This window comes from Sus scrofa, chromosome 13, assembly GCF_000003025.6.
Source record: "Sus scrofa isolate TJ Tabasco breed Duroc chromosome 13, Sscrofa11.1, whole genome shotgun sequence".
Lineage (NCBI taxonomy): Eukaryota > Metazoa > Chordata > Mammalia > Artiodactyla > Suidae > Sus > Sus scrofa.
Genome location: NC_010455.5, coordinates 130400250 through 130419932, shown reverse-complemented (window position 1 = coordinate 130419932; position 19683 = coordinate 130400250). Strand labels below are relative to the sequence as shown.

Sequence of the window (19683 nt, the reverse complement as noted above, 5' to 3'; positions counted from 1 at the left end):
CCAACTCTACAAATAGTTTTATTTTAATAAATATGTAATAAGATTTAACTAAATTTTAAAAAGTAAAAATTAAGAATATTTTCTTTAAATTATTTTAAGATATTTGTGTGCCTTCTTGTAAATTGTAGTTTTCATTCTTTAAATTTTTATTAGTTGATTTACAGTGTTGTGCCAATTTCTGCTGCACAGCAGTATCCTGCCAAAGGAGACTGAAACCCTTTAAAAAAACAAACAAACAAAAAAATTTGGAGTTCCCATTGTGGGGCAGTGGAAACGAACCTGACTATTATCCATGAGGACTCAGTTCGATCCCTGGCCTCACTCAGTGGGTTAAGGATCCTGCATTGCCATGAGTTGTGGTGTAGGTCACAGACACAATTCGGATCCTGCATGGCACTGGCTGTGATGTAGGCCGGAAGCTATAGCTCCAATTCAACCCCTAGCCTGGGAACTTCCATATGCTGCACTTGTGGCCCTAAAAAAATTAATTAAAAAAATTTTTTTAAAAACTCTTTTGTTTTGAGTATACCTGCATAATGGAGAGTGCTTTGGTCTGAAATCATACCCTTTAAGAGTATGGAGAGGTTTAGGTACCCAGTACTGAAGAAGGACTGGACTGCGGCCCAGGCTTTAGCACCTATTAAAAAAAAGTTGTTACTTCTCCAATCCTTTTTTCCCCTCCACCCCTTCCACCAAACACCTATAAACCTTGAAAAACAGTCATTAAAAACTCTCACAGTGTCTGTTTGGTGCTGAAGAGTTAAAGCTCGGGGAAGGAATTAATCCTTTTTTCTAGACAAGAAATCTGAGGCTTGGGACGTTACGTAACCTGCCCGAGGTCCTCAGCCTACAGGGAACAGGCTGGTTATCCAGCCACATTCCTTCCCCCTCCATGCCCTGTGCTGTTCACCCTGCAGTGGTGACTCTAGTTAGACAAAGGGTGGTGGAGGTGGGAGGGAGGGCAGAACAGAGGGGTCGCAAGGGAGGCTGGAAAGGACCCAAAGCGTTTGGGTCACATATCAGCCAGGGTGTCAGTTTCCTGCCTGCTCGTTCCCCAGTTCCCCATGAGACCCGTGGGAAAGCCACATCCACTCTCTCCCCATCTACCCACATTTGTGAAACTACAGAACATACATGATTTCACTGAAACCTTCACTGTCCAATAACACAGCCACTGGCCATGCATGGTTTTAGAAAATTAGCTGGTCCCCATTGAAATGTGCTATAGTGTAAACTATACACAAGATTTTTAAGACTTTGTAAAAACAATGTGTAAAATACCTCATTAATAATTTTTATACTGGCTACACATTGGAATAACAATATTTTGGATATGTTGGGCTAAATAAAAACATGTTATGAAAATTAATTTCACCTACGTCTTTTTACTTCTTTAATGTGGCTGCTGGGGAATTTAAATTACAAAGTGGCTCACATGGTGGCTTGCATTATTGTACCCCACTGATCTTGACAGTGGAACAGGGTTCTAAAATCCTCTGACTAAAGTGATGTAATGAATTAAAAGCTACTCATCTGTGTTCTCCGCCAAATAACTCTGTTCCAGTTTGTTTTCTCCAACATGTCGATGAGTGTTCATGAAAATCTTTGGTTACTCTTTCTTTCTCTCTAGCTGGATGCTATATTTGTCAATTTAGAGCCTAGCATTTTAATTCTCTTAATCACAGAGGGGGGCATAGATATCAAAGGATTAAATAACCGGTTAGGAGCCACAATTTTCTTTTCTGTTGATGATCAAACAATTCTAGAGAAATCCACCAAAAAACTCTGTTGGGTCTCCCACCGCGCTGACGTCATGGTTAGGGCATGCTGGGGAGGAGGAGGGGCCACTGACCTGTCCTCCACAAATCTTGCTTGGGGAGCTTAGGCAGAGAGCACAGATGCAAATCCTGCTCAGGCAGATCAGGAAACTCAGTGAGGCAGGTAGGCCCCACCGTACAGGGGGTGATCTTGGTGCATAGCTGAGTGGAAGCTGCCACCTGCCTCTGGACACTGCTGTCCTATAAGTCACAGGCCCAGTGGTGTCAGATCTTTCAAGTTTGAAAGGGAAGCTAAGAAGTCTGTATGCTTATGCGAAATAGCCTTATTATAAATTTTGGAAACTTTCTATTTTAATTTTTTTTAGATAATCAGTAGGCCCAACTCAACAGGGATCTGGTCTAGCTTCAGCCTTTGGGGGCTGTCGGGCCATGACTTTACAACCTCTCCCCGCTTGCTCTTCCTTTCCTGAAGGTTCCCCATAGTGGCCCCATCTGACTTCCACTTGCAGTCATTTCAAGTAAACAAGCACCTGATTGTGTGGAAGGAGGTGCTGTTAAAAACCACCTCCATGCATAGAAAGGGCCTGTGGAGTATCCACTGCAGTCTTGGGTCATTTTGCTGAGCTCAGCACGAATATAAGGCAGGGGATCAGGCATGGCCGGACTTCCCTAATTGAATCTCGCTGTATTATCTCTTGTTCTCCGGCCCCCACTTTTCTGGGAGCAAAATTTCACATCACCCTCACAACAGCCTGTGTGATTGGTACGTTCACTGTATAGGCCTCTAGCATCCTTCCCAACCTCCTCCCTCCCACAACTGCCTGACTCCAATGGTCTCTTTTTTTTTCACCTGACTTTTTCCTAAAAGCCTTTCCTTTTTCTGCCCAGGTATTTCATCAGCCCCTCCATTTGCAGTCAGTTTTTCTTGTCATCACTGAGGTCCTTCCAGGACCTACAGTTTGACTAACAGCCCACAGCATCCTCACAACACGACACCCCCAGTGAGCCTAGAGCTTTCCAGCTGTATAAATCAGCGCCTAATGGGATGGGATTTGTTCTCAGGCAGATCCGGCTTTAAATTCTGATCCTGGGAGTTCCCGTCATGGCGCAGTGGTTAATGAATCCGACTAGGAACCATGAGGTTGCGGGTTCGGTCCCTGCCCTTGCTCAGTGGGTTAACGATCCAGCGTTGCCGTGAGCTGTGGTGTAGGTTGCAGACGCGGCTTGGATCCTGCGTTGCTGTGGCTCTGGCGTAGGCCGGTGGCTACAGCTCCGATTCAACCCCTAGCCTGGGAACCTCCATATGCCGCGGGAGTGGCCCAAGAAATAGCAACAACAACAAAAAAGACAAAAAGACAAAAAAAAAAAAAAAAAAAGAAAAAAAAAATTCTGATCCTGTCAGGCAAGTTATTTAACCTCTCTGAGTCATTTGTAAAATGGGATAGTCCTTCCTACCATTCAGAATTGTGCTAAGGATTAAATGAGGTAAGACAGCCTTTCCAAAAATAGCTTCTGGTACAATATTGTTAATGGGTGTTGTTATATAAGAAAGCTCCCTTTTCTTCCTAGCAATTAGGTTTGAGAAATACAAGGTGAAACAGGCAGGCTGAGACCAGCGGGGCCTTTCAGAGCCCTTTGGACACTATAGTTCTTTGTGACTCTCTAAAAGGGGCAGCAAAGTGTGCTCTGTTTCACAAGTATGTATTCATAGAGGACTACCTGTGTGTGTGTGTGTGTGTGTGTGTGGTATGTGTATGCGTGTGTGTATATGCAGATTTTCCTGTGACTCCTGTACCATGGAACCACCATAGGAAAGCTTGCAATGTTCTCAGTGAATGGTTGGTATCATTTTAGCATTATTATAACTCTTCCAGGAGATAAAAAGAGTCATCATATCCATCAGTGCTCCCCTGTGCTAGTCAAAATCACAAGTGGGTGCAGCCCCAGAAGGCAAAACAGCCGCTTGGTGTGGAGGACACGGGTTTGATAAGAGTGCACTTCCCGTCATGGTAGCTTTTTTTCCAGGAAAGAGTTGGAGGATCTTTGGACTTATGGCAGCCGATCTTAGCCAAGGCTCCATTGCTGACTGTGTGGCTGTGGCCATCTTTTGGGACCTTGCTGGCTGCCTGAGAATGACATCAATTACCCCTTCTGGTTCACAAGGTTTGCCAAGGTTATGTAAGAAATGCTATGAAAATATAAATTTACATGCAAGGAGTCAAGAGTTGTCAGGTGGCTTTAAAATTTACAGGAATACATATAGTAAGTAAAATTGATGTTGTGACTATTTATCCTTTCTCTGATTAAACTTGGGGAATGATAATTGTTTTAGGTCATTCTAAAAACAATATGTGAAGAGTTGGTAAGAGAAATCAGGAATTTTGAACATCTGAATTATTTTAAACACTCATGTGTACCCCTCATCTTCATTAATGGACAAACAGAACAAAACTCAAATGACGTATACTGAAAATTAAAAAGTGAGCTTTATTGTCCCCTTCCTGGGTTCAGTCACCATTTATATTAGCACTTGGATGAAAGTAAGTTTATGTAATCTTCAGTTGCCCCTTTGCTTTGAGGGAGACAGAACAATGTAAGTGACAGAACAAAGATTCCAGAAGTTCTCAGAGGTCCTGGTAGTCTAGTGGTTAAGGACTCAGTGTTATCAGTGCTGTGGCTAGTGTTACTGCTATGGCTTGTAATTGGTGGCCCAGGTATTTGGTGGGCGGGGCCAAAAACCAAAGATTTAAAAAGTTCTTTAGGCCAGATAGTAGGGGAGAAATTGGCAAAATGCAGTGTAACAAGTCATTATTAAGTTTTTTCTTAAGTTATTATAAAAATACAAGGAGACAGTATTAGAGACTTGGGCTTGTAACTATTCACGAAAAAGTGCTTTATTTGTTTATGGCTGGATTTTGGTTGCTGATATGATATAGCTATTCAAAAACAGTCCTTGGATATCTTGTTGGAATCTGTTCTGCAGAATAGAAGAACTAAGTCCTGCTATAATTTATGTAAGAACTGTTTGACCTGTATAAGAACGATTTAAAAGACTTTGGGAAGAGTTCTCCAAAGAAAAGTCATGGTGGTTGTCTTTTACTGGTTGAGCAGCTGATGTGGAGAACAGAGTAGAGGCGGCAGAGTCCAATCTCATTTACTTTCCTCATGAAAGAACTTCCTAACCATCTGTGGTGGCAGAATCTCGTTAGCATGACTCCCTTCTGAAGAACTTTGCCTTTGTATAATCCCTTCTGGTTGAGCAGGTGGCACCCATACACATGATGAACTATAACTCCTCTGATTATGTCATGTTGTATGGCAAAAATGGATTTACAAATAATAAATCCTGGCAAAGGTGTGGAGAAAAGGAAACCCTCCCACACTGTTGATGGAAATGTAAATTGGTGCAGCCACTGTGGAAAACAGTATGGTGTGTACTTTAAAAATGAGAAATAGAGCTATCATATGATGCAGCAATCCCACTCCTGGGCATATATCTGGAAAAAGTGAAAACTCTAATTCAAAAAGATACATGCACCCCACCGTTCACAGCAGCACTATTTATAATAGTAAAGATGTGGAAACAATCCAAGTGCTCTTCAACAGATGACTGGCTTAAGAAGATGTGGTATATATACATGATGGAATATTACTTAGCCACGAAAAAGAATGAAACATTGCCATTTGCAGCAACATGGATGGACCTAGAGAATATTATACTAGATGAAATTAATCAGGGAAGATGAATATTGTATGATATCATTTACATTATGAATCGAAAAAATAATATAAAAGGTTCTATATACAAAATAGAAAAAGACTCATAGACATGAAAAACAAACTTGTGGTTACCAAAAGGGAAAAGGAAGGAGGGAAAAATTAGGAGTACAGGACAAACAGAAACTATTGTACATAAAATTGATTAAGCAACCAGGATTTACTGCACAGCACAGAGACTTATATTCAACATCTTGTAACAACCTACAATGGAATATAATCTGAAAAAATAACTGCATCAATTTTCTGTACACTTGAAAATAACACAATCTTGGAAATCAATTATATTTTGATTTTTTTAAAAAAGAGATTATCTGGGTGGGCCTGATCTAATCAGGCGAGCAAGGGAGATTTTTCCATTGCATCTTTGTGTGGCAAGGAGCTCCGAGTTTCCTCTAAGAACATAGAGTAGCTTCTGGCAGTCAAGCAGCAAGAGAACAGAGGCCTCTTCTAGAGCTATAAGTGACTGAATCCTGCCAACAACCATGTGATCCTGCAAAAAGTTCTTGATGTCCAAAAGGAGCACAGCCCAGACAACATTTTAGTCTTGTGAGATGCTGAGCAAAGGACTCAGCCAACCAGACCTAGCCCATGAAAAACTGTGAGAAAATAAACTTGTGTTGTTTCAAGCCACTTGTCAGGCAGCAATAGAAAATAATTACACCATCACAGCTGTCCAGCAGAGGAAGGTGAGGCCCTGGCTGGTAGTGAATAATCTATCTTAAGCAAACAATAGATGTTCGTCTGTGAAGGATAGTGTAGTGCTATTTTTTTCTAAGAGAGGAATTTGAATTAAATAATTCCCAAGACACGCTTCCTGTTTAGTGATGGTCTTGCTCCACAAATAATTTTTAACAGAATATGCCATGTTGTCCTATGCCTTTGAAGTAGGTCAAATTTCTGTTCTAGAAACCGTCCCTGCTAATCAGCCCTTGCATCTCATTACCTTGCGATTTACACTCAGTGCTCTCTGGTCATTAGCCTAGTTAAACAAAGGTAACAAAGGTCCTTATTTGCATTTTTACTTCCAGGAAGATCATGTATTGGCACTTTGGCTGATTTTTATGGGCATGTGCACAGCTCAGAGTAACAGTATGATCATTTCTTTGGTACTGGGCTTTAATTCACACTTCTAAAGAGTAAATGGCCTTTCTTACTCCAGAAAGAAAGCATAAAGGAAACATTTAATAGGTTAAATTATTTCAATAATTATTTTGAACTTCTCAGTGACTCCATTTCTTTGATCTACAAATAACCTGCAAATATTACTACTAATAATACTTATTTCAATTCATAATATACCTATTTCTTAAAATTGTTGTGAGGAATAAATGACACCTAAGTAAATGTCAAGTGTTTAGTTCTTATTGTCAAACATAGACAGAAGTGAAAGTCCTCGTGACATTTTTATCTTTACTCAAAGGCCTCTCCGTGGCATGAATATAGGGCAAAATATAGGCAACTATAATTAATGATTCTTGGCAACTAGTGATAACTAACACAAATGACTACATTTGACCAAACCAAAACAGTAATAGAAGGTTGAAGAATAATAACCACACTAACATGATTCATTACCTAGAGACAGTATTATCCTAACATTAATGAAAAGAACTTTGACACATGGCAGAGTTAGAGATAAGAGAGCAGTTTTAAGAATGTCCTTCCATTAAACACATAAAAGAACACAATTTGACATGCCCAGATAAAGACAACAAAGGGTAGACGGTGAATAATAAATAGATACTTGGTGCTGTGATTATTGTTTAAAAAAAGAAGATAAAACTTTATGAATTCCAGCTTCATAAAAGGACACAGAAATGTTATCTCTTTGTTGTTTTTTTTTTTTTTTACAAGCCCCACATTTTTATTCTTAGATTCAGTAGACATAAAAGTACGCTGTCAAATTGCTGTACATTTTCTGAATGCTTCCTCCTCGTTCCTGGACTTCTATTATCTAGATTAGTAGCCAACGCTCACAGACTGATATTAGTCTATGGACATCTACTGTAGTGACCCAGCTTTAACATTTTCTTTAGTGAGGACCTCCCTGCTAGTAATGTACTCTCAATTTTTATGTGTCTGAAGGGTCTTTTTAAAACCTTCATCTTTTGGAGTTCCTGTCGTGGCACAGTGGTTAACAAATCTGACTAGGAACCATGAAGTTGAAGGTTTGATCCCTGGCCACACTCAGTGGGTTAAGGATCCAGTGTTTCTGTGAGCTGTGGTGTAGGTTGCAGACACGGGTTTGGATCCTCCATTGCTGTGGCTCTGGCATAGGCTGGTGGCTACTGCTCTGATTAGACCTCTAGCCTGGGAACTTCCATATGCCATGGGAGCAGCCCTAGAAAAGGCAAAAAGACAAAAAAATAAATAAACCTTCCTCTTTTATTTTTTTAATTTTTTTCAGTAAGACATCTAATTTAATAAATAATTATACATCAATAATAACTGACACAAAGCCAAAATCCAAGAGTACATGGATTAATAAAAATAACAGAGTGGACATAAGGTATGGATATGTATAAATTCAATAATTTTCTTATTAAATGTCCAAATATGGAATTACATTATTGAAATTGACAAGTATAAGAAGATAATTTTAGTTGGGGCGTTTAGTCCATTAACATTTAGGGTAATTATTGATATGTTTGTTCTTACTGCCATTTTATTAATTGCTTTGGATTTGTTTTTGTTGCTCTTTTTTCTTCCCTTCTTCCCTTGTCCTCTCCTCTTCTGGTTTGATGACTATCTTTAGTGTTGTATCTGAGTTTGTGTATCAATTGTAGATTTTTGGTTTGTAGTTATTCTGAAGTTTTGATATAAGAGAATATATATATATATATACAAGAGATTTTTTAAGTTGTTGGTCTCTTCATTGCAAGTGCTTCTCCAGTGTCCTGCATTTGTACCCACCTCTTCTCACGATTTCTGATTTTGGTGGCATAATTTTGTGTGGATGATTTCGTATCTTTACTGTATATAAACCTTTACTGGTGAGCCTTGTCATTTGTGGTATTTTTGTTTCTGGTTGTAGCCTTTTCTTTTCTGTCTAGAGAAGTTCCTTTAGTATTTGTTGTAAGGCTGGTTTAGTGTTGCTGAATTTTCTTAGCTTTTGCTTATCTGTGAAGCTTTTGATTTCTCCTTCAAATCTGAAAGAGAGCCTTGCTGGGTAAAGTCATCTTGGTCAGAGATTTTATCCTTTCATCACATTAAGTATATCATGCCACTCCCTTCTGGCCTGCAGAGTTTCTGCTGAAAAATCTGCCAATAATCTTATTGAGGTTCCCTTGTATGTCGTTTGTTTCTTTTCCCTAGCTGCTTTCAATATTTTCTCTTTGTCTTCAATTTTGGTCAGTTTGATTAATATGTGTCTTGGGGTGTTCCTCCTTGGGTTTATTTTATATGGAACTCATTGAGCTTCCTGGATTTGAGTGAGTGGTTCCTTTCCCATGATAGGAAAGTTTTTGGCTATTATATCTTCGAATATTTTTTCTGTCCCTTTCTCTCTCTCTTCTCCTTCTGGCTCCCCTATAATATGGATGTTGGTGTGTTTAACATTGTCCCAGAGTACTCTGAGACTCTCTTCATTTGTTTTCAATCTTTTTTCTCTTTTCTGTTCTGCATCCATGATTTCCACTAAACTGTCCTCCACCTCACTTATTTGTTCTTCTGCCTCCTGTATTCTGCTGTTGGCTGCTTCTAATGAAATTTTTTATTTCATTTATTGTATTTTGTATCTCTTCTTGCTTAAGTTTTATATCTTTATCTCTTTGCTCAGTGTTTCCTGTAAATTATTCATCTTTGCCTCCAGTTTATTTCCAGTGTCTTGCAACATCTTCAGCATCAACAGTCTAAAGTCTTTTTTCTGGAGGCTGAGAATCTCCTGATCACTTAGCTGTTTTTCTGGGGTTGTTCCTTTCTCCCTCATCTGAGTTATAGTTCTCTATCTTTTCATTTTTGTAGGCTTTTGGTGTGGTGACCTTTTTATAGATAATAGAGTTGTAGCCTCTCTTACTTCTGGTGTCTGCCCCCCTTGTGGCTGAAGTTGGTATGGGGGCTTGCTGTTGGCTTCCTGATGGGAGGGACTGATGCCTGCCCACTGATAGGTGGAGCTGATTCCTATCCCTCTGGTGGGTGGGGCTTTGTCTCTGAGTGAGATTAGAGGCGGCTGTGTGCCTGGGGGCTCTTTAGGCAGCCTGTTTCCTGATGGGTGGGGCTCTGATCCCACCTGGATTATTGTTTGGCCTGGGGCTTCTCAGCCCAGATGGGTGGGGCCAGATTTCCCCAAAATGGCCACTTCCAGAGAAAGCCATGCTGCTGAATATTCTCAAGAGCTTTGCTTCCAATGACCTTCCCTCACAATAAGCCACATTCACCCCTGTTTTCCCAAGAGGTCCTCCAAGAACTGCAGTCAGGTCTGACTCAGTTTCCTATGGAGACTTTGCTTTACCCTGGGACACAGTGCATGTGAAAATCTGTGTGCACCTTTCAAGAATGGGGTCTCCTTTTCCCCCAGTCCTATGGGGCTCCTGTGCACAAGCCCCACTGGCCTTCAATGCCACATACTCTGGGGGCTCTTTCTCCCAGTGCCAGATAACCATGCATGGGGATTTGATGTGGGGCTCAGGACTCTTACTCCTATAGGTGAGTCTCTGTGATATAGTTACTTTCCCAGTCTGTGGGGCTTCCCACCCAGTGATTATGGGGTTGCTTATATTGCATAATCGCTCCTCCTACCTCTTGATGTGGCCTCGTCTTTGTCTTCTGGAGTAGGATATCTTTTTGAAAGTTTCCAGTTCATTTGGTTGAAGATTGCTCAGCATTTGGTTGTAAATTTTGTTGTTTTTAATGAGACAAGTTGAGTTCCAGTCCTTCTATTCTACCATCTTAATCCCCCTAAGATGTTATCTCTTTGGACATGATTCAAGGGACTGAAAGTTTTTGTTTTGTTTTGTTTTGTTTTCCTTTTTTTTTTTTTTTTTTTTTTTGTCTTTTGTCTTTTGTTGTTGTTGTTGTTGTTGCTATTTCTTGGGCCGCTCCCGCGGCATGTGGAGTTCCCAGGCTAGGGGTCCAATCGGAGCTGTAGCCTCCGGCCTACACCAGAGCCACAGCAACGCGGGATCCGAGCCACATCTGCAACCTACACCACAGCTCACGGCAACGCGGGATCGTTAACCCACTAAACAAGGGCAGGGACCGAACCCGCAACCTCATGGTTCCTAGTCGGATTCGTTAACCACTGCACCATGACGGGAACTCCAAGGGACTAAAAGTTTGAAGCCTACACAGAAAAGCTAACTTATTCTAAGACCATTAGAATATTCACAGTCATGGAAAAGCCTAACATGTCACAGCAAAAAACTGTCATTACCATGCACAGAAGGGAATTATCTATGTTATGTCTTGTGTGAGTAAATAAATTTGTAACTTTGAGCTCTCAGAATCTGGTTTGAGTAAAGTGAAAGTATTATGAACTGTAAACCTAAATACCCATTCCAAAAAATCTGAATCACTACTGTGTCTTTGCATGGTGAGTATGCGATAAATACTTCAGAACGATAAAGATGTGAACAATGAACATAAGAATAAGAAGATTGGGAGTTCCCATTGTGGCTCAGTGGTAACAAACCTGACCGGTATCCATGGGGACATGGGTTCGATCCCTGGCCTAGCTCAGTGCGTTAAGGATCCATCGTTGATGTGAGCTGTGGTGTAGCTCACAGACTTGGCTCGGATCCCACATTGCCATGGCTGTGGTATAGGCTGGCAGCTATAGCTCCCATTCGACCCATAGCCTGGGAAGTATGCCAGAGGTGCAGCCCTAAAAAGACAGAAAAAAAGAAAAAAAAAAATAGAGGAAGACTTACAAGGTCCTACTGTATAGCACAGGGAACTATATTCAATATCCTATGATAAACCATAATGGAAAAGACTATCAATAAGAATATATATATGGATAATTGATTCACTTTGCAGAATGGAAGAAATTAGCACAACACTGTAAATCAATAATACTTCAATAAAATTTTCTTTAAAAGAATAAGCTTATTTACAGAAATTAAAAAAGACCCACTCACAAAACTGGTGGTTGATAAATAAATGCTAGTGCTCCAAATGCAATAAAAATTCCAGAAGAGAGACCGGGGTTGGAGGGGTGCCCTAGGGGATGCTTCCAAAACACTAAGAGGATCCCACCAAAGGAGATTCGGGGGAAAAGCATGTGAAATGAAATGGTACCCTTAATTCTCTTTTCCTGAGGACCATAGTCAATCTTAGTTCTGTCTCTGTCAGAACTACCTACAAAGAAAAGAAAGAATGAAAAATTATTTTTTAAATGCCCTATAGGTGCTAGAATTTCCTGTATGTTCTCATTTAATCCCTATGCTCTAGTTCCTCAGATACTCATTTTACAACTGAGGAAACTGAGGCTCAGTTAAATAACGTGTAAAAGGTCACCTTATGTAAGCATCAGAGAGAGGATGCTCTATTATACCATCTGCCTACTATGCAAGGGAAGGATGGTTATACAGCGTGGTGGGGAGTGGGTGTGTATGTGCACGTGCATGCACACGTGCACACACTCTTGTACATAGTTACTACATCTGGTTAAACTTTGAATCAATTCAGTGTTTATCTTAAAAGCCTTTCACCCAGTTTCACATATTACAAAGGTAAGCAGTTTTCTTTTCAACCTGCATTTGACTTCAATTTTGACAATTTGTGCTCTACAGGAAAGCAAAAATTCCATTTAAGCCATTGGATCAATCACTTTTTGAAACACAACTTAACAGTCTTGGCAAATACAATTAGCTGGAACTATTGCATATGTTCAAATCATTTTACAGTGAGTCTGACAGGACAAGCCACTTTGAATCCACCAAAACTTTTGTGGAACTGTAAATTGCCCAAGGTAATATTTACTCTCAACACACACTGAGTGTTCAAAATGTTTCAGGACCTGTGTTAAATGCTTTGCATGTATCATCTTGTTGGTTTTTCATAAGAACCCTAGAAAATAGTTAATGTCATTATTTCTGTTTATGAAGGAGGAAACTGAGTCCTCAGAAGTAAAGTGGATTACCCAAGGTCATATATCCGATTAAATAGTAGAGGCATGATTTGAACTTGGTTTTCTCATGCCACAGCCCCAGCTTTTAACTGTGACATCAGACTCTTCCACTGTATTTTACAACCAGCCACAGTTTTCACATGAGGAATCTGAAGTCCAGTGCATTAAATCATTTACCCAGATCACCTTAACTTGTAAGTGATGGAGCAAGAAACAGAAATGAGAATTTCTAGAAAGCAACAGGGTGGGGTATAAAGAACAGAGGCTCTGCTGTCAGACCTTAGGCAACAACTTCTGTAAAAGGCATGGCATATTTCAGTTACTCCTAATCCAGCCTGCTTCCTCTATTCTCTGGGCCTAGAAAAAGGCCACTAAGGCAATGCCACATCTCCTGTTATCTGGAATACAGAATTCTAGTGGGGAACAAAAAAGTGATGGGCCATCGCTGCTTGTAAGAGAAGACAATTAAGTCTGTGTGAAAATGGGCATGACCTATGTGCTAGTCACCTCCACTAATAGGTGACAGACCTGTGGTCCTCGCCCTGTGGAACACAGCCTGTTTCCATTACCAATCTTGGCTCAGTATATTGAAGCTCAAAACTGAGAGTCACCTCTCTCCTTCTTTGATTGACCTATTATCAAATCACCTGCTAATGTTAACTGAGTGCTTCCTTTGTGCTCAACACCCTACACTTTTCGTTTCATCTTCACAACTATTCTCCAGATGTGTGTTATTAATATTCCCAAAGTATAGAGATGGAAACTAAGACTTAGGGAAGTTAAGTCCTGAGGTCACATAGCTAATAGGTGGCAAAACTCACTTGATTGCAAGGGGCCACATATGAGTTCACGATTCTGAGCCTCTCTGACTCCTGTTCCCAATATCTTTACATTCACAAGACCTCTGGAGTCTACTTATCTTCCTCCTGCAGCACACATGTTGTTCCTGGCTTCCTCCTTTACTCTGCATTTCTTAGTGGATTTTACCAGAATCAGTGTTTGGGAGAAATCTGAGTGATTCTTACTGCATCAAAAGAATAATCCTTTAGAACAATCAAATTAGAGTTGAAATTAATTGGTCAAAATGGAAATGTGATAAATTCAAATCACATAAACATTGGCAGGCTGATTGGGAATAGATTGAAAGAAGGCCAGATAAAGTAATGACTCTTTTAGCTGAAATGTCAAGACTCCTATCTAGCCATATAAACTCTGGGAGAACTGATAGAAAGGAATTTTACCAAGGTTTATGAGGCCAGTTTATCAAAGAAGCAAAAACTTGCTTCTACTCATCTTTGCTCAAGGAGTGATACATTTCCGAAGGTTACTCTGACATTTGCAAGCTCTTTTATATCTGTCTATCTATCTATCATCTACCTATCATCTATCTACATTTCTTTTTTTCTTTCCTTCTTTCTTTCTATCATCTATCTACTATTTATTTACTTACTTATTCTTTAACAGATAGGAAAGGAAAAAAAAAAAAACCTGTTGATATTTTGCTTGAGTCGTCCCCAGCCATAAGCAGTGTCTTTCATAAAAATTTATTAGGGATGTGATTTTATCTCTGCTCTATGTCAGCACTTCCCAATCCTCCACACCAGGATGCAGCTACTGTCTTCCTAGGTCACCAAACCTCCCACTTCCTACAAGAAATCCCTTCTCTGTCCTTTTCCTTTTTAATTCACTTCTCAAATTTCTCTGCCACTTCTTCTTTCACAATCCAATCTCAATAATGTAATTGAAGTAATTTCTGCCTGCTTGGAAAAGTGTCTAATAACAAACTCTTACTTTTGTTTTGCTTTTAAAGGACATATATAAATACAGTGGTGTCAATAAAGTGCACTGATCTTAAATGTACAGCTCAATGTACATTCTGTCATCAGTTAGTTAGATAGGATTGCTAATGGTTCATCCTCAAACCTAATAACATCTCTAAATTTATTTAGATCTTTGCTCCAAGGAATAATATGTAGTTTTTCAATTTAGAGGTATTTTACAACTTTGTTAGAACTATCACAAGGTAATTGATTTTTTTTCCTTTGAGAGTATTACAAATAATATTTCACTTTATTTTCAAATTGTTTGTTACTAGCATATGCAAATACAATTGGTTTTTCTATATTGACCCAGTATCCAGCAACCTTGATAAATTCTATTAATCATTCTTATTAATTCTAATAATTAATTCTAATGACTTTTTGTACATTCTTATTAATTCCAATAATTTTGTGTACATTCTTTTGGATTTCTTTGTGTAAATAATTAGATTATCTACTCATAAAAAGAGTTTAACTTCTTTTTTCCCAACTTGGCATATGATTGACATGTAACAATTTATAAGCTTAAGATACACAACATGTTGATTAGATACACTTAAATACTGTGCAATGATTACTGCCATAGCTTTGGCTAACAGCACCATCATCTCATATAATTCCCACTTTTTTTTTTGTGATGGGAACATTTAAGACTAACTCTCTTAGCAATTTTCAAGTATATGATACAGTATTGTTACTTTTCGTTTTCCAATTATTATAGATATTTGCTCTTTTTCTTGCCTTATTCACTAGTTAAGACTTCCAGTTCCATATTGGAAGTGGTAATACTATACTGTATACTACTTCCAGTACTATATTAGTGGTAATTGTTGGTAATCTTATTTTGCTTGTGACCTCAGGAGGGAAATATTCAATATTTTATCATTAAGCATGATGTTAGCTGAGAGATGCTCTTATCTATTGCTGGTTTACTGAGAAGTTTCTTTCTTTTTTAATGTATTGATGTTGAACTTTATGAAAGTTTCTCTGTATCTATTGAGTTCATCCTATGATTTTTTCCCCTGAATGTTAAACATACCAAAATACATTGATTTTTCAAGTGCTTATAATTCTAAACTCCATTTGGTAATGATGTATCACCTTCTTACTATATCACTGACTTAAATAATAGATTTTGGGATTATTTCATCCATGTTTCAGGCCGATCCTAGCCTATAATTTTCCTTTATTGTAACAGACCTATTAGATTTTGTAATCTGAGTATGATGGCCTCATAAAATGATTTGAGACCATTCCTACTTCCTCTATGAAAGAGTTTGTGAAATATTGATATCACTTCTACCTTAAATATTTGAAAAGATTCACAAGCCATCTGGGCTTGAAGTTTTTTGGGTTTTTGGTAGAAAGCCTTTTAGTTACACATTAATTTTCTTTAATAATGATAAAAATATTCAGATTTACTTGTTTATCTATGTTATTAATCTTTCAAAGTATAAATTTGGCCTTATTGATTTTCTCTATTGTATATCTGCTTTCTATTTTATTAATTTCTCTTCTTATCCTTATTTTTTTCCTTTCTTATGTGTTAAAATCTCCAGTGATGAGAGTGAATTTAAGTCCTATCAATTTTGTTTTACAAATTTTGAAACTATGTTTACAGATGCACAAAAATTTAAGATTGTTGTGTCTGTTGAATGGATCTTTGTCTTTCTTTTCCTCATAATAATTCTTTCCTTAAAGTCCATTTTACCTGATATTAATACAGGTATACTGGATTTTTTCATTAGTCCTTTCATGCTGTATTTACCCTTCTTTATCCTTTATCTGTTTCTTTATGTTTAAAGCATATTTCTCATAAACAGCATATAGTGGATCTTCTTTTCTTATCTAGTCTGACAATTTTTGCATTCAATCACAGAATTAAAGTCATTTACATTTAATGTAATTGTTGATGTAGTGGGGTAAAAGTTCATGATGTTGCTATTTGTTTTCCACTTATTTTATCTCTTTGTTCTTTTCTTCAGTTAACATTGTATCATATGATGTCCCAGGCTTTTATCTTGACTTCATACTTTTTGTTTTTAATGGCTCCATAATAGGCCATTGTTTTGACTCACATCTTATTGAACCATTAGCTATCATTCATTTCTTCTAATAACTTTTCTATTACAAATAATGCTGTGCTGAACAACTGTTATTTACATCACTTTCCATTTTCTGTATTACTTCCATAGGGTATACTTTTGAGTGTGGAATTACTGATTCAAGGGATAGAAACATTTTTATAATTCTCAATACAGTTTGTCACCTTGCTTTCCTGAAGAATTACTCCAATTTATAAGGTTATTAGTAGAATGTAGCTGTAGTGACTCATTGCAGTCTTGATGGCATTGTGGGTTCCCTTTTTAATAAAAAATAATTGCTGTATAGAAAAGACCTAAAAGAGAACCAGAATTATAGTTACCAATGCCATTGTTGTGTCTAAGTAAACAGAAAAAAAAAGGAAACTCATTTACAAATGTGATCGTTTCAGCTACAAGCTGGACAAAAATTCCAATCTCTTCTGCTTCTATTTTTCACACCTGCAGACTTTGGCAATAGCTCCTGTAAATAACTTTGTAAGAGAATACATGTTTATGACATAATATGTGAATAGGCATATACTCTTTATTTGAGTCTAATAAACCTACAATTCACAAATAGAACCAAAACATGTTTATAGGCAGAGGAAAGATAGGAGATCCAATTGAAAATATGCTTAAAAGCATAGTGAAATGTTTCTAAGTTACATTTAAATCTTATCAATCTCCAAATAGGGTAGCTACATTACTAAACTTAATGAACATTTTTTTTCCCCAGGTGGGTGATTATGTTGAGGAATGGTGGAAATGAACTGTTACCATTGTAATTACTTTGCAGAGCACTTAAGGTGACATATCTTATTTGAGCACAAGTGCCCTATAAGGCACGTATTTCTAATTGTTTTACAGAAGAATAAATTGGGATTCCCTAGAGGTGAAATGATTTATCTAAGGTCACATGGTTGATAACTATCAGAGTGGTAACTCAACCTTGTGTCTTTGCTTCTTAAGCCTGTGACCTTTTCAATATGTTTAAGGATTATTTTCAGCAACTTTTATTAAAAATCTTGGTCTATCACAAGTTCTTTATTAGAAAATATTAATGAAAATGACCACATTGAAGATGAAAGCTTTTCCAAAGAATTAAGCCAAGAGATTTATTATAACATGATCTAAACTGGAATAAAATTTAGGATATTCCATCATTGAAAGTACTATAGAAATTCCGTAAAAACCTATTTTCTTGACATTACAACTCTGTGATCTGGACCCAGGAGTTGAGTCATGGAATCACACCCACCCCCCTCCCAAGAGCAGAAACTAAAATAACAGTAATGATGTCTTTCATAATGATCAGTAGCCCCCTGTGTCTTGTAAATACACTAAAAATGTAGTTTTAGGAATTTAAAAAATAATGCTCTAAAATTTCATTGTAGAAGATGGAAACTAGAAACTTGCTTTAATTAAGGAAATATATTGTTTTGGACTGTGTATCTTTCCCTGAGACCATATCTCAAGTCTTTGTTCAATTCATGACTAATGTTAACTAACCCATTACTGAAACTAGAAATATTTCAGCATATTACTCTCAGGGTAATACCTATAAGGTATCTTTTGAAAGTCTGTCATGTCCACAGATAATCTATTAATTTACATTATCCCACTGTTTTAGAAAGCAGTACCCTTATTCACACTTAATAGTTCTTCTTAATCATATTATTAAGCAAATCTGAATCTGAATAAAATAAGACATATACGTGTGGATCATAATGGTCATAATTATGTCATCTTCCTCCAGTAAATTAATATTAAGAATTTTTTTTTAAAAAAACATTGCATTTAAAGAAAGTAAACCTGGTCTGAAACATGAGGTATTTTATAAATCTAAGGTGACTCTTATGACTATTTAGAACCAATTAGGTCTGTCCATTCCTCGCTCCTCCTGCCTACCCTTTTAGTTCTATATGCCAGTGTAGCAAAATGAGTTCTTCCTTCTTTTTAAAATTATATCAGCTGATAGGTGTTACACAATCAATCTGATTCAACCAGCCCAAACCAGTTTTCTCTCCCATCCAACCCTCCTGCCTCTAAAGTTTGTGTGTCTTGGAACAAAATTATGTGCTTATGTGAGAAAAAAAAATAGAGTGATGTTTTATTTCCTCTCTAGGAGGTGTTTGGTTACGAGACCCAGAATCTACGCAGAGTCCTCTGCCTCCTAATATCCGTGCTGACCTGTGGGGTCCTCCTGCTGGTGTTCTACTGGAAGCCCCAGTGGAGGGTATGGGCCACCTGCATTCCATGCCCCTTGCAAGAAGCAGACACCATTTTGCTCAGGACAACGGTGCGTGTCCTTCTGTGTTGCATCTGTGGCACAGCCTCTGACTGGCCAGGATTCCTTTATTGAAGAGTTTCCCTGTCCCCAAATAGGAGAGTGCAAAACTTTCCCTGCCATCTAGTTGCCATGTCTTATTTTGACCCAGGAAGAAAGGACATTTCCTCTGTATCAGCCTGGAGAGATTTCTACTAGGTCAGGTTAATTGTGAGTGCCCCCAGCCATTACCTGAGCAGTGGCCATAAGTGTTAAAACTCTTAAAGACATAAAGTGGGAGAGTTACTATTGTGGCTTAGCAGAAACGAATCTGATTAGCATCCATGAGCACTTAGGTTTGATCCCTGGCCCTGCTCAGTGGGTTAAAGATCTGATGTTGCCATGAGCTGTGGTGTAGGTCACAGACTCGGCTCAGATCCCGCATTGCTGTGGCTGTGGTGTAGACCAGCAGCTACAGCTCTGACTGGACTCCTAGCCTGGTAAACTCCATATGCCATGGGTGCAGCCCTAAAAAGACAAAAAAAAAAAAAAAAAAGATACAACATGGTGGTTATTTTTCAGTTTTTCAAAAATATGTATTGTGAGGGAAATTATGCATTTTAAACATCTAGATGTCATTTTAAGATATCCAGAAACTATTTTTCCTACCAAGTGTATTTTTCTCTTTGTTCTCTAGCAAGGTGGTTCTCAAATTTCAGTGCAAACCAGAACTACCTGGAGAGCTCCTTAAAACACAGACTACTGGCCCCACCCCAGAATATCTGATTCAGTAGTTTGGGATCAGGCTAAGAATCTGCATTTCTAACAAATTCTGAAATAATGGTCATGCATTAATTGGTAGCCCAAACTTCAGGAACTACTGGTC

At 38.2% G+C, this 19683-nt stretch overlaps 1 protein-coding gene across 3 annotated transcripts in view; it reads left to right on the top strand.

The window, feature by feature from the left end:
- The window catches only part of ATP13A5 (ATPase 13A5), a 113861-nt gene that overhangs the window by 610 nt on the left and 93568 nt on the right, over nucleotides 1–19683 (top strand). For all 3 annotated transcript variants that reach the window (XM_021070060.1, XM_021070061.1, XM_005670077.3), the window contains exon 2: nucleotides 18657–18830. In XM_021070060.1, the coding sequence (XP_020925719.1) occupies nucleotides 18657–18830 (174 nt within the window). The remainder of the gene's footprint in view (nucleotides 1–18656; nucleotides 18831–19683) is intronic.